Source organism: Corythoichthys intestinalis, chromosome 12 (genome assembly GCF_030265065.1).
Source record: "Corythoichthys intestinalis isolate RoL2023-P3 chromosome 12, ASM3026506v1, whole genome shotgun sequence".
Classification (NCBI taxonomy): Eukaryota; Metazoa; Chordata; class Actinopteri; order Syngnathiformes; family Syngnathidae; genus Corythoichthys; species Corythoichthys intestinalis.
The window spans coordinates 51,717,497-51,729,806 of record NC_080406.1 but is presented as its reverse complement, the minus strand read 5'-3'; the positions used below and the strand labels follow the sequence as shown (position 1 = coordinate 51,729,806).

The following is a 12,310-nucleotide window of genomic DNA, read 5'->3' as shown; positions in this document are numbered from 1 at the left end:
GCTAGTATTATACATGTTTTATTAATTTCACAAATTTAGCACTATTTTGGCCTTTGAGAGCGGAAGGTTTATTCAACTATTGTCTACTAGGGTTTAGTGTACTTTTTCCTATTTTGCAAAGGGAAGCAACAGCCTGACAAAGCCTTGATAGCAATGATTTCACATCCAATTATGTAGCTCTTTGGGAAAAAAAAAAAATTTAAGGAAAAAAAAAAATATATATATATATATATATATATATATATATATATATATATATATATATATATATATATATATATATATTCCAGGTGGTATCGGTAAGGTATCGGTATCGGCCGATACTGCACAGCCAGGTATCGGTATCGGGGCCAAAAAATGGTATCGGTGCAACACTAGTTATTACAACTATACACCTATACGTTCAACTACAGAACTCATTTACCTGGAAGATTCGTGGAAATGCTAACAAAGGAAACCCAATATAATGACACTATAGGTATGAGTACAATATTCCTATATAATATTGCTCGATATATGCTAGTAAATACTTACAATATTATATTTTTGATTAGACAATTATACTCTCAACAATGGTACCCCTCACTTGAAGAGTCGAGGAAATGCTAACAAAAGAAAGCCAAAGTAAGAACACTATAAATATGATCGTAATATTCTTCTATAATATTCCTCTATTGGTATTATACAACACTTAGAATATGATGATTACAACTATACAATTATACTTTCGACTACAGAACTCCTTACTTATCTGGAGGATGTACTGTATGGAAATGCTAACAAGGGAGAGCCAATGTAATGACACTAGGAATAGGGGCGTAATATCCCTCTATGGTATTACCCTATATGTACTAGACAGGGACGTGCGGTGAGGTTCATGGTTGGTGAGGCACTGACTCCTTTAGTGTCAGATTTCCAAATATATAAACCAAAAAGGGTGGCTTATTCAATTGGCTACTGTTTATTTCATATCTCATCAGCATTCTTCACAAAACACGCACACACGGTACATATTATCGATACGTAAAAGTAAGAAAATAACATGCATTTGCTCTACACCCTCAATGTGTTGGTCGTCGCAATTCTATAATTCATGCAACATAAATGAGAGTAAAGAGTGGTGTACAAAACCACAGAATTCAATTCTGACCTTTAGTGAAATATTCACTTGTTTTTAAAACTTTTAATTCTGATACTTTAATCAATTTATTACAGATTGCTAAACAAAAAGTGTGAAAAGAAAAACAATATTTTATATAAGGCCAACATTTAGTTTTTAAATATTCTATTGTATTTTTCTTGGTCTAAGCTCTTTTTTAAAAATTTTTTTTATAAGATTTAAATGAAAACTGTTTGTTCTCTTGCGCCTGTCCTTCACCACAAAAACTGGCGTTACTTTGGAAGGGCATAGGTTTGGTATCAACATTCGTAGGGACAATATAACAGCACGGGACATTAATTAGACCAAACAGATTTGATGAAGGGGGCAAAGGGCCACATTTCTCATGTATATGAACCTAATTAATTAATAGGCAAAATGATCAATGCAAAATAAATCCTTATCTTCTGATAATAACTTTTACATGCATTGGTTCAGATGATACACTGTTCGATTCAAACCTTTGTTTTCAAAAAATACTAAAGAAACATTTTGAAAACTTCCTCAATAAATGTCTGTTTTTTATTAGCAAACATAAACATAATGAAAATAATTTACTTAATAATGGTAGGGTCAATTCTATCCTTACAACATATGGAACTATTGAAAGATCTAAATTCTCTATATAACTGAACATTATATCATGCAAAAAAGTAAGGTCGCTTAAAAGTTGGTGGGGACAATTTTAGCATCCTGAAAAGTTGGTAGTGTTATGTCCCTACCGTCCCTATGCAAACCCGCCCTTTTTGTAAAAGTCCTCCTTATTTTCCTTTACTTTAAAAAAAATATCTCCGCCTCAATGGAGAGGATTGCTTCAATTAGATCGTTCTGTATTCTATTTGACAAGCCAGAAAACACAGTGGATGTGTCCAAAAGTCTAGCTAACCTTTCATCTTTCTCAGCAAAACCATGTAATCGTTCTACATATATGCCACGTTTAGAAGAGCTTACACGCTCATCGTTACCACGAAATGTTAACTCCTGTTTAGCTAGGATGCAGGTTGCATTAATGAGGTCTTTCAAACTCTTTTCTTTACCTTAGCATTGAGGATGCTACCGTTGAGCTTCCGCTGTTCGTCAAAGCCAAATCGATCCTTGAGCTTCCAAATGTTTTTAAAGCAATCAGGCTTTGAATGTGAGTGGTCGAGTTCTCATGTTTGCTGAGGCTTCGTGGTAGTTTTTTAATGTCACAATATCTCGTGTTAGTCCAGACATTGGCACAAGTTGAGAAGAAAAGGCAGGGAAAGCAGCAAAGGCGATTTTTCGAAGGACAGCCACATAGCCAGTCTTTTCGGGTGTACCAGTCTGTTTGAAAAGCGCGAGTTATCTTCTGTCCCGTAGTTTGAAGTATACCTTTTAGCTCCGGTGTTGTGTTAACCGCGTCCACATTTAACGGAAAGTCCAGTTTCACGTACGCCCCCTTGCAGTGCGGCAGAGTACTATCTGCCGCAATCTGTGCCTTTTCACTGCGGTTTTATTTCCCATCAGCAAAACTAAATATGTCGCTAACAAACATTAAACTTTGAGGGATAAAGACATTAGCCAGACTGTGGAAAATCAGGTCAAATAAACGTATCTGGAAACATTATAATGGCGACATGCAGATGTACGGCAACCAGCACGCTCCAATTCCATGTATCAACCCAGTTTGTAATGGATTGTGCAATCAAAGGTGAGGCTTTACTCGTTGCTGCCGCACCTCTCGTTTCATTTCTTTATTTGAACAGGAAATAGGCAAATTCAGCGATTTTGACCATAAAAAATGTTTGAAATGAGCCATACATAAAGAGCAATGGACAAATATTCATATAAATTTGATGCTGTAATTATTTTTTTGTCATGATGACAGGTGAGGCTCTGCCTCCCCTGACCGCACGTCACTGGTACTAGAAAATACTTACAATAGTACATTTTCAACCATACAATTATACATTCAACTACAGATCACCTCACTTACCTGGAGGATTTGTAGAAATACTAACAAAAAGATCAGATAGAATGACACTATGAATAAGGTCTTACAAAAAAATTTAAAAAAATGTGGACCAAAACAAAACTTTAGCTCCAAGTTCACCTGGACCATGAGTCACGTATTGAACTGGACACCACTAGATAGTGGGAAACAGTCGTAATATTCCTCTATTTTTACAGGAAAATACTTACCATCAACCACAGAAATCCTCAATTACCTGGAAAAACTCGGTGGAAAAAAATAAAAAAGACGAGATAAGACTGAGAATATCCGGAAGGATACTCACCAAATGACTAAACTGAGTATATTTCATACATATTCCAATAGTTGGACAGCACATTTCCTTTGGTCACTTACCATTGTCTTCGGATGTGGAGGTACCATCGAGATAATATTTCCCTAACCCAACCCTGGAATGGGTGCCTCAAGACGCCTGCGGGGTCACTTCAGATTTCAGCACATTATAACATCACATACAACTCCAAAGCAGGTTTCAGAACCTTATAGCATTACATACAACTCCATAGTATTCCCACCTTTAGAGACACGGCATATGTACCCCTCAACTAGGCATGTGCCGAGATGAGATTCAGACGGTATGATAACCTTAAGCAAAAGCATCACGGTATCACAGTACAGTGATCCATCGTTTTTCGCAGTTAATGGGGACCAGAACCCACCGCGATAAATAAAAAACTGCAAAGTAGCGCAAAGTTTTTTTGTGTGTGTTCAATGTATTGATACAGATTTAGCATTGGAAAGAGATACATATAAGACATGCTTTTCACTTTTTTTTTCCTAAGCACTTCAAATGTAATAAGTATGATAAGTTTTAAAGGGATCCATGGATAGAAAGACTTGTAGTTCTTAAAAGATAAATGTTACTGCAAGTTATTATAATTTGATATTGAAACCCATCTTGATGTTTTCATTTTTATACAATTTTTAAAACTATTTTAACTAGTAGGTCGCCATTGTTGTTGACATCGCAGGGCGGTCACGTCACCGGGCCACGCTGCCAAAATTCCACCTGTTACCTCTTATAAAAAAACAAAAAAACAAAAACAAAAACGTGTCACTGTTTAATTATGTAAGGTCGTGATTTAAATATGCCACAAGGTGTCAATGGCGAGTTTTACATTAATCAATTTTGATCAATTGATTAAGCCAATGAGTGCCTTTTTTTTCCCTTGACTTACGCTGTTGTTTACTTTAATCGCAGTGGGAGAAAGAAAGGAGAGTGGACACAGGGATTCAGATTTGTAGCTTGGACCGCGCCGTTTATTGGCATAAGCTTCGGCAACTCTTTCACAACACACATAAGTATCGTAGAGGGAAAATACTCCAAAACTAATACTCAAATCTCTCAAAAAATGTCACCAAGCAGAAAAGTGCTTCAATCTGTATTACTGAGGCCCTATTCTCACACAGTTAACACAACAATGCAAAGAGAACTAGCATTCACAATCAAAATATATGCGCAAAATACACATAAAACCTACTCAGACTTTGGTCAAACTACATTTTAGCAACTCCTTTAGCTCAACAAATACACTGAATGGCCATATTTAGTCACAATACACTAACTATGATGCTGGGAGCCATTTTCAGGAGTCTTGTGAAGACAACACTCAAATGAATGTGAATCACAATAGACCCAGTCTAAAAAAAAAACAGGGCGCTATGAGAGACAAAACAGACTAATTGGCTTGATGTCTTATTAATGTAAAACTCGCCATTGACACCTTGTGGTGTATTTAAATCACTACCTTACATAGTTAGAGTGACTGTGAAGTACGCAGCGTGGCCCTGTGATGTCACCGCTATGAGACGTTAACAACAATAGCGAGCTACTAGTTTATTTTTTTATTTAAAATTCTACAAATTTTATTAAAACGAAAACATTAAGACGGTTTTAATATCAAATTATTATTACTTGTACAAAAATTTATCTTTTAAGAACTACATGTCTTTTTATCCGTGGTTCCCTTTAAACATGTTACTGTCCCACAGAATTAGTTTTAAAAAGGAACAAAGTACTAGTAGAAAAATACTTGGCTTTATTAAGTGCTTCATTGAGTGACTATACTCAAATCCACTCGGAGCTGTTCACTTACACACAATGAGTTGCCACAGCAACTGTTTAACAAGTTAAACGATGATTGACGCATGTGGAACTCTGAAGTTCATTACTCTGGCAAGATCAAACACATTAATCTGTCAATCATCGCTAACTTTAATAAGCAACTCCAGTGCAATTGCACTGCCTGCCTGAGGAACAAAGAGCAGGGAGAGGGAGGGAGAGTGAAACTACGCGATCGGCTCGGGACGGCTCATCTGTATTATTATTATTTTTTGATTGAAAAAAAATCCACGATGGACTGAGGGTGCGAAGTAGTGAGGGATCACTGTATTGCAATTAGAGTTCTAAAATGTGTTATTTTGAGATGTCTGGGCTAAAAAAATATATAATTTTCAAAACAACATATCAGTAAATTGGAACATAAATATATGGGAAGCTAAAATAAATGTTAAAAAACTGTAATATTCTAAATAAAATTGAAATAAATGCATTATTATCATCAGAACAAAAAATACTTGAATTATTTTCCGTAAAAAGCATGTGTGTATGACTCTTATCACGTTTACATTATACACACCCTCTCAACACAGACAGTCGCCAGAGAGAAAAAAACACCACAGGCTGTATTATTCTGATGGTATGATAACCTGAAGCTAAAAGATCACGGTTTCAGGGTATTGCAATTACAGCTCTTAAATTTTATACTTTGAAATATCTTAATTTTTTTTTTTGTTTTTTTTTTTGTTTAACAGAAAAGGATTTATATTTTTATTAGCAAATTGGAACAAAAGTATTATGTTAAGTTAAAATAAATACATAAATAAATAAATAAGAATCTAAATAAAATTAAAATGCAGTCCTTTAGGTGAGCCTAAACCAGGGATGGGCAAACTATTCCACAAAGGGCCGCAGTGGGTGCCGGTTTTTGTTCATACCCATCATGAGGACTTAGGGTGTCAACAATAATCAATGCGGCGATGCATCCCGATGCGGGGCAGGGACGATTCGATTCGATGCGGGCAACACGCTGAATCGATTCAGCGCATTTTAAAATATATAAGTACGTTAAAAAATCTTCCCTGCGCAATTCCCGTGATGCAATGGATTTGGTTTCCCCATTTGTATTGTTATTCTCATGTTTACCTGTAGAGAGAGCTACTTTACATTCAAAGCAAGCCCGTAGAGGTTAGATCGGGCCTAAAAAATTCCAGCCCAACCCGACACGGCCCGCTGGTATTGAAGCCCGACCGGCCAGATCAATTAACTATAGATTTGCATGCCCGAGCCGAGTGATGCGGAAAAAAAAAAGCAGCAGCAGCAGCAATTTATTTTCATTTCTTCAAGTTTTCTTACTGTCTAAATAGTCTACATATTTTTATAAGAGTTATAAAAGCCTTTACACAACGAAATAACGCTGGAAAAGTTTAATGTGAAAAAAAAACACGGTTTTGCAGACACACAGAGGAGAAGATTCGAAAGGATCACATTTGCCTTTGTGTGCATAAATAAAAGTGTCTTTCCTAACAAATTCTCAGTTGGCAGACAAAAAACGCAAGTTTACTCAATATTTAAATAGTCTACATTTTTTTAAGAGATTTATAAAAGCATTTACTCAACAAAATAACGCTGGGAAAGTTTAATATTTTAAAAAAAACACGGTTTTACAGACACACAGAGGAGAAGATTCGAAAGGATCACATTTGCCTTTGTGTGCATAAATAAAAGTGTCTTTCGTAACCAATTCTCAGTTGGCAGAAAAAAAAAAAAAAACGCAAGTTTACTCAATATTTAAATAGTCTACATATTTTTATGAGATTTATAGAAGCATTTACACAACGAAATAACGCTGGGAAAGTTTAATTTATAAAAAAAAAAAAAAAAAACACAGTTTTACAGACACACAGAGGAGAAGATTCAAAAGGATCACATTTGTCTTTGTGTGCATAAATAAAAGTGTCTTTCGTAATGAATTCTCAGTTGGCAGGAAAAAAACGCAAGTTTACTCAATATTTAAATAGTCTACATATATTTATGAGAATTATAAAAGCATTCACACAACGAAATAACGGGAGGAGATTAAGAAAAAGAGGGCTGCGCCACAGCCCTCTGCGCATTTAAATTTTTTTTTTTATAATTTATTAGTCCGGCGCGGCGGCCCGACCCGACCCACCGAAACGTGAATGGTTAACATTTCGGGTCGGGTCGGGTTCGGGCACAAGATCTAACCTCTATGCAGGGGGGACGAGGAACCCAAATCCGCTTCCTTACCGGAGTAACGTCACAGACAAGCGCAGTTGTAATCGAGAGAGCAGAGAGATAGGACATAACATAACAATGGCTGAAACGGAGAAAGAGGGAGCGAGAAATATTATAGATATAAGATAGGCTAGGCCTACATTTTACTTTTGTTCTACATTGCAATTTAGTTGATGTTTTGTTTACAACTGAACTGATCCCTGGATTGATATTGCGATAAAGATGCTGCTGCACTACAATATTTTCTTTGTCATTTTCTTTAATGTTTACTTGAATATTTTTATTGATGGGTCGTTGTGACTAAAATACAGTGACTGTTACTGATTTTGCACAGGAGTTCAGATGTTGCACTGTGTGAATGGCTGCTACTGTGTGTAAAAAAAAAAAAAAGAGAAAGCCCTGGTCTCATTCAAAGCACTAATTAAATGCTGTGATCTGATTTTTTTTTTAAAGATATATATGAAAGTATACTATTTTCATTTGACTTCAACCAGGAGTGACACAAGCGCAAATAAAAAGTTGTTTAATGTCTGTCCGCTTGTGTTGGCTCATGATTCACGAAAAATATGCTTTGCTTTAGAATTTCAATGCATCCCAGGCTTTAATGCATCGCAATGCATTGCCGAATCGAACCGAATCGAATCGTGACCTTCTGAATCGAATCGAATCGAATCGAATCGAATCGTGGGCTTCCGAATCGTAATCGAATCGAATCGTGAGGGCGGTGTCGATGCACACCTCTAATGAGGACAGCCTTTCACCAATCTGGTTTCTTACAAGTGCAATCAGTTGATTGCTGTCAGGTGCTTCTTGTTTCCACTGAAACCTCATTGGTGAAACTGTCTGTGCTGAATCAGTTGGAACAAAGACCAGGACCCACTGCGGCCCTTGAAGACCGGTTTGCCCACCCCTGGCCTAAACCCTCAGCCACAGCTTAACATTATTACCATGAGAACAAAAAAAAAATTATTTTCCATAAAAAGTATGTGTGTATGACTCGTATTATATTTACATTATACACACACTCTCTCTTTCTTAACACAGACAGTTGCCAGAGAGAAAAAAAACACTAAATGTTTTACCACCGCTAGACACACTGAACACTCTGGCGTTGACTCTCGTAGCTGGTGGGAAATGTTCATGAGTGTTTACTTTGTGTTTACTAACCTTTAATTTTGCATAAATGCGAAATCAGATTGGAGGTATTGCCTCCTCAGCAGCCACCCTCTGCAAACATGTTTTACATGTCGGTGGCCCTTCCTCCTCTGAGCGCGGCCGTCTGTAACTCTTCGGTAGCCAAAGTTTTCCCATATCAACGATTTTGTTTTCTTCGATGGAGGAAAAAGTTCAGGAGTTTCACCTCCTCCAGCCATCGTGTAGCACAGCTGACTCACTGACACTGAGCAACAACCGATGGGGGGGAGTTGAGCCTTACAAGCCTTGCAAGCGAGGGATTTCTCCCTGCATTTTTGGGACATAAAAAATAGCTAATATCGTAGGAACGGTATGATGGAGAATCATTGCGGTTTTTAAACCTTGACATTTTCATACAACGGTATACCTTGAAACCAGGAATCAGCACGTCTAATTGAACAGATGTTGACAATGGCGGAAGACAAACAAAAGTAGGCTAATGTTAGAGAGGAAACTAGATACAATAGCTTTTGTTATGTACTTTCTTAATCTAAGTACATGTAAGGCCGAGACTTGAATAGAACAACACTTCTTTATTCAGTGTGCTTCTCAGCTTATATGTCACCGAAACATCACAGAGATTCCTTTTATACTGTAATACCACACCCACAGGAAGGGCACACTATGGCAACAACAGTTTGACATAAATATGTCACATCTGCTGTCTTGGCATGCTATTTAGCCATGCTATCTGCCTCGTTAACAAGCTTATGTTATAGTATGTTTTACCACTGCTAAACACGCTGGAGTTAACTCTCGTAACTGGTGGGAAACGTTTTTGACAGTGTATACTAACCTTTAATTTTATATACCGTTTTAGGTATATTTAGCCATTTTTGTGGGAATGTGTGTTTAAACTATTTGTTAAGAAAATTGTTAAAAAAAAAAAAAAAGGTTAGCATTTTATAGCATTTAAGCTAGCGGACTTCTAGCGGAATTCTATTCTGTTTTAGGTATATTTAGCCATTTTTTGTGGGAATATGTGTCTGAACCAATTGTTAAAAACATTGTTAAAAAAAAAAAAAGTAATTTATGCCATTTAAGCTATCGGACTTTTGCTTTGTAAATTAGCCAATTGTTCTTTTGTTGTACTTAAATCCTTATTTACACGATTTGAGAATGGGTTTTGTTGAATGAAAATATCAATATTTTTTCAATAACATGATTATTAACCTCCACAGTACAATATTGCGTTACATACTGTACTACTACTCCATGTAGGGGCTACTATGTGCGCTGGAAGGCAGTGGACCACTGTTTGCGGTCATTCCTGAAAGTCACGCAACAGTGTGCCAAGAGACAGGCAAGCTAACTGCTTTATATAATTAATCGCTTGTTATACATTAACTAATAATCATGAATTCCATTTTTATCTATCTTTTTTGTAGATTTTGTCTCTGGGCGCCGGATTTGACTCGCTGTATTTCCGTCTGTACGCAGACTCGGCACTTGACCGGGCAGTTGTTTTCGAAATGGATTTCCCGGAGGTGACTCGGCGAAAGGCTGCACTGATCCGGTCCAATGTGTCACTGTCAGAATTGTTAGACTTGCAGCCTGAACATTCTCCGACCGGTGAAATGCACATTTGACACAGTGATTTTATACATGTTTAGATACATAGCTGATCATACAGTATATGTCTGTAGGGCCTGTGTATGTGTCTAGCAGTCAGTACAAGCTGATTGGGGTGGATGTGCGAAATGAAGCCCAAGTTGAAGAAGCCCTGGGAATGGCGGGACTGGATCTGACTGCCCCCACTCTGATTCTTTCCGAAGTTGTTCTCACTTACATGGAAACGCAACAGTGAGCAGCACAAATACAGTTGACTCATACTCAAGGGCGTATATTTGGTCTCAATAATGGTAGGGACGATATAACAGCATAACCTGCATGCACACTTTTTGCTGAGGACGGGACATTAATAAGACCAAACAGATTGGGTGAACGGGGGTCAGGGCTACATTTCTCACAAATATCAACCTATTTAATGGATAGGCTAAGTGAGCAATGCAAAACAAATCTGTATTGACTTATTGTAACTTTCACACTGCAAATTTATAACGTTTTAATCTGATATTTTTCTTAATTCTAGTTGAATAATTTTCTTCATCTTGTTTTGAGTGTTAAAGGCTAGTTAACAGATTATTGGGTCAGATTATTCCACTTACTTTAAGTAAATTTTAGTATATGTCCTTATCAAGTCAATATATCTAAAAGTTGGTAATTTTTCACCTAAATCTAGAAAAATGCTTTCAAATAACAATATTCTTGAATTAAGAACATTTCTGCTAAGTTTTTTTTTTTTTTTTTTTTAAAGATTAAATATACAAACTTTTTGCCTAAAATAAGTGTTTAGTTTATTTTCAGCTAGCTATTTTTCTTTTTTTCTAGAAATCTGAGTAAAATTTACTTGAAGCGTTGGCAGATCATTTCACTTATTTCTATTAGATTTAGACTGAAAACAAGGGAATATGTTTTTTTTTTTTTTTTTTTCCAGTTTCAGGGAGGTGGGCTTTTGCTGTGCAAATGTATTGATTCAGGTGATACACCATTCTATTGTTCCCTTTATTTTCAAAAACGACTAAAGACACATTTTGAAAACTTCCAGAATAAATGTTTAGGTTTTATTAGCAAATTTAAATTACAATATTTGAACAAAAATCATATTAACATACGCAATAAATACAAACATATTAATCATCTAACTATCCAGGAATGCTAAAAAATAAACACTTGCCCTAAGACCGCTCAAAATTGTCTGTCTAAATAAGTTAAATATACAAAAAACGTTTTAGAAAGGGAATAACAAAAATAAATAAAAATGGAGTCTTCCTTCAGGTGAAACACTCCTGCTTTTGTCCACAAGCACAGCCAAACCCAACAAAAAATGGAAGCTCTTTTGGGCTGCTTTAAGATCACATAAGTAAAATAAAAATGAAAACTGGGGAGAAATGGGTTAACCATGGTTCACTACATTTCTTACAGTTTAGCTAACGCTCACAGTAGAAAACATACAGGAGGATATTTGTCTGAAAGCAGCTTCCTTCACGAGTTCGAGAAATTCACATTATTGTTATGCTAACTCTGAAGCAGGTCGGACTTTCAGTAGCAAAATTAGTGGTGTGTTCCCCACCTCCACAACAATGACGACGACTTTTTACATTATTACAGTGTCTGCTGCTGGCAGAAAAAAACTTCTAATATCCCTCGTCTTCGAAGGGGGCGGAGGAGGCGGCATATTGTATTTGGGGGGTAGTGGGAGTTAAGTCACCAGCCAATCAAACATTCGTTTGAGGGAAAAAAATGGACCGGCACATTCAGCAAGTGAAAAGGGGTCAGTGTAAATCTAAGTAAGTAAAATAATTCACTTAATAATAGTAGGGTCTATTCTATCCTTACCACATATGGGAAGACAATCTAAATTACCTACTGTATATAACTGAAGTCATTATATAATGCAAATAAGGCTGCTTAAAAGTTGGAGGGTACAATTTGAGCATCCAGAAAAGTTGGTAGTTTTATGTCCTTACCGTCCCTATGCAAATCTACGCCCTTGCTCATACTATTTTGGGGGATATGCATAGGTCCTGCCTGCGAATTGGGAAACTCCACAGACAATCAAAGCTCATTGCAATTTCCAGAATCT

General features: G+C 36.5%; 1 protein-coding gene across 3 annotated transcripts in view; it reads left to right on the top strand.

The window, feature by feature from the left end:
* Positions 1-12,310, top strand: part of lcmt2 (leucine carboxyl methyltransferase 2) — a 46,317-nt gene that overhangs the window by 2,123 nt on the left and 31,884 nt on the right. For all 3 annotated transcript variants that reach the window (XM_057851922.1, XM_057851921.1, XM_057851919.1), the window contains exons 3-5: positions 9,886-9,967; positions 10,053-10,236; positions 10,311-10,467. In XM_057851922.1, the coding sequence (XP_057707905.1) occupies positions 9,886-9,967; positions 10,053-10,236; positions 10,311-10,467 (423 nt within the window). The remainder of the gene's footprint in view (positions 1-9,885; positions 9,968-10,052; positions 10,237-10,310; positions 10,468-12,310) is intronic.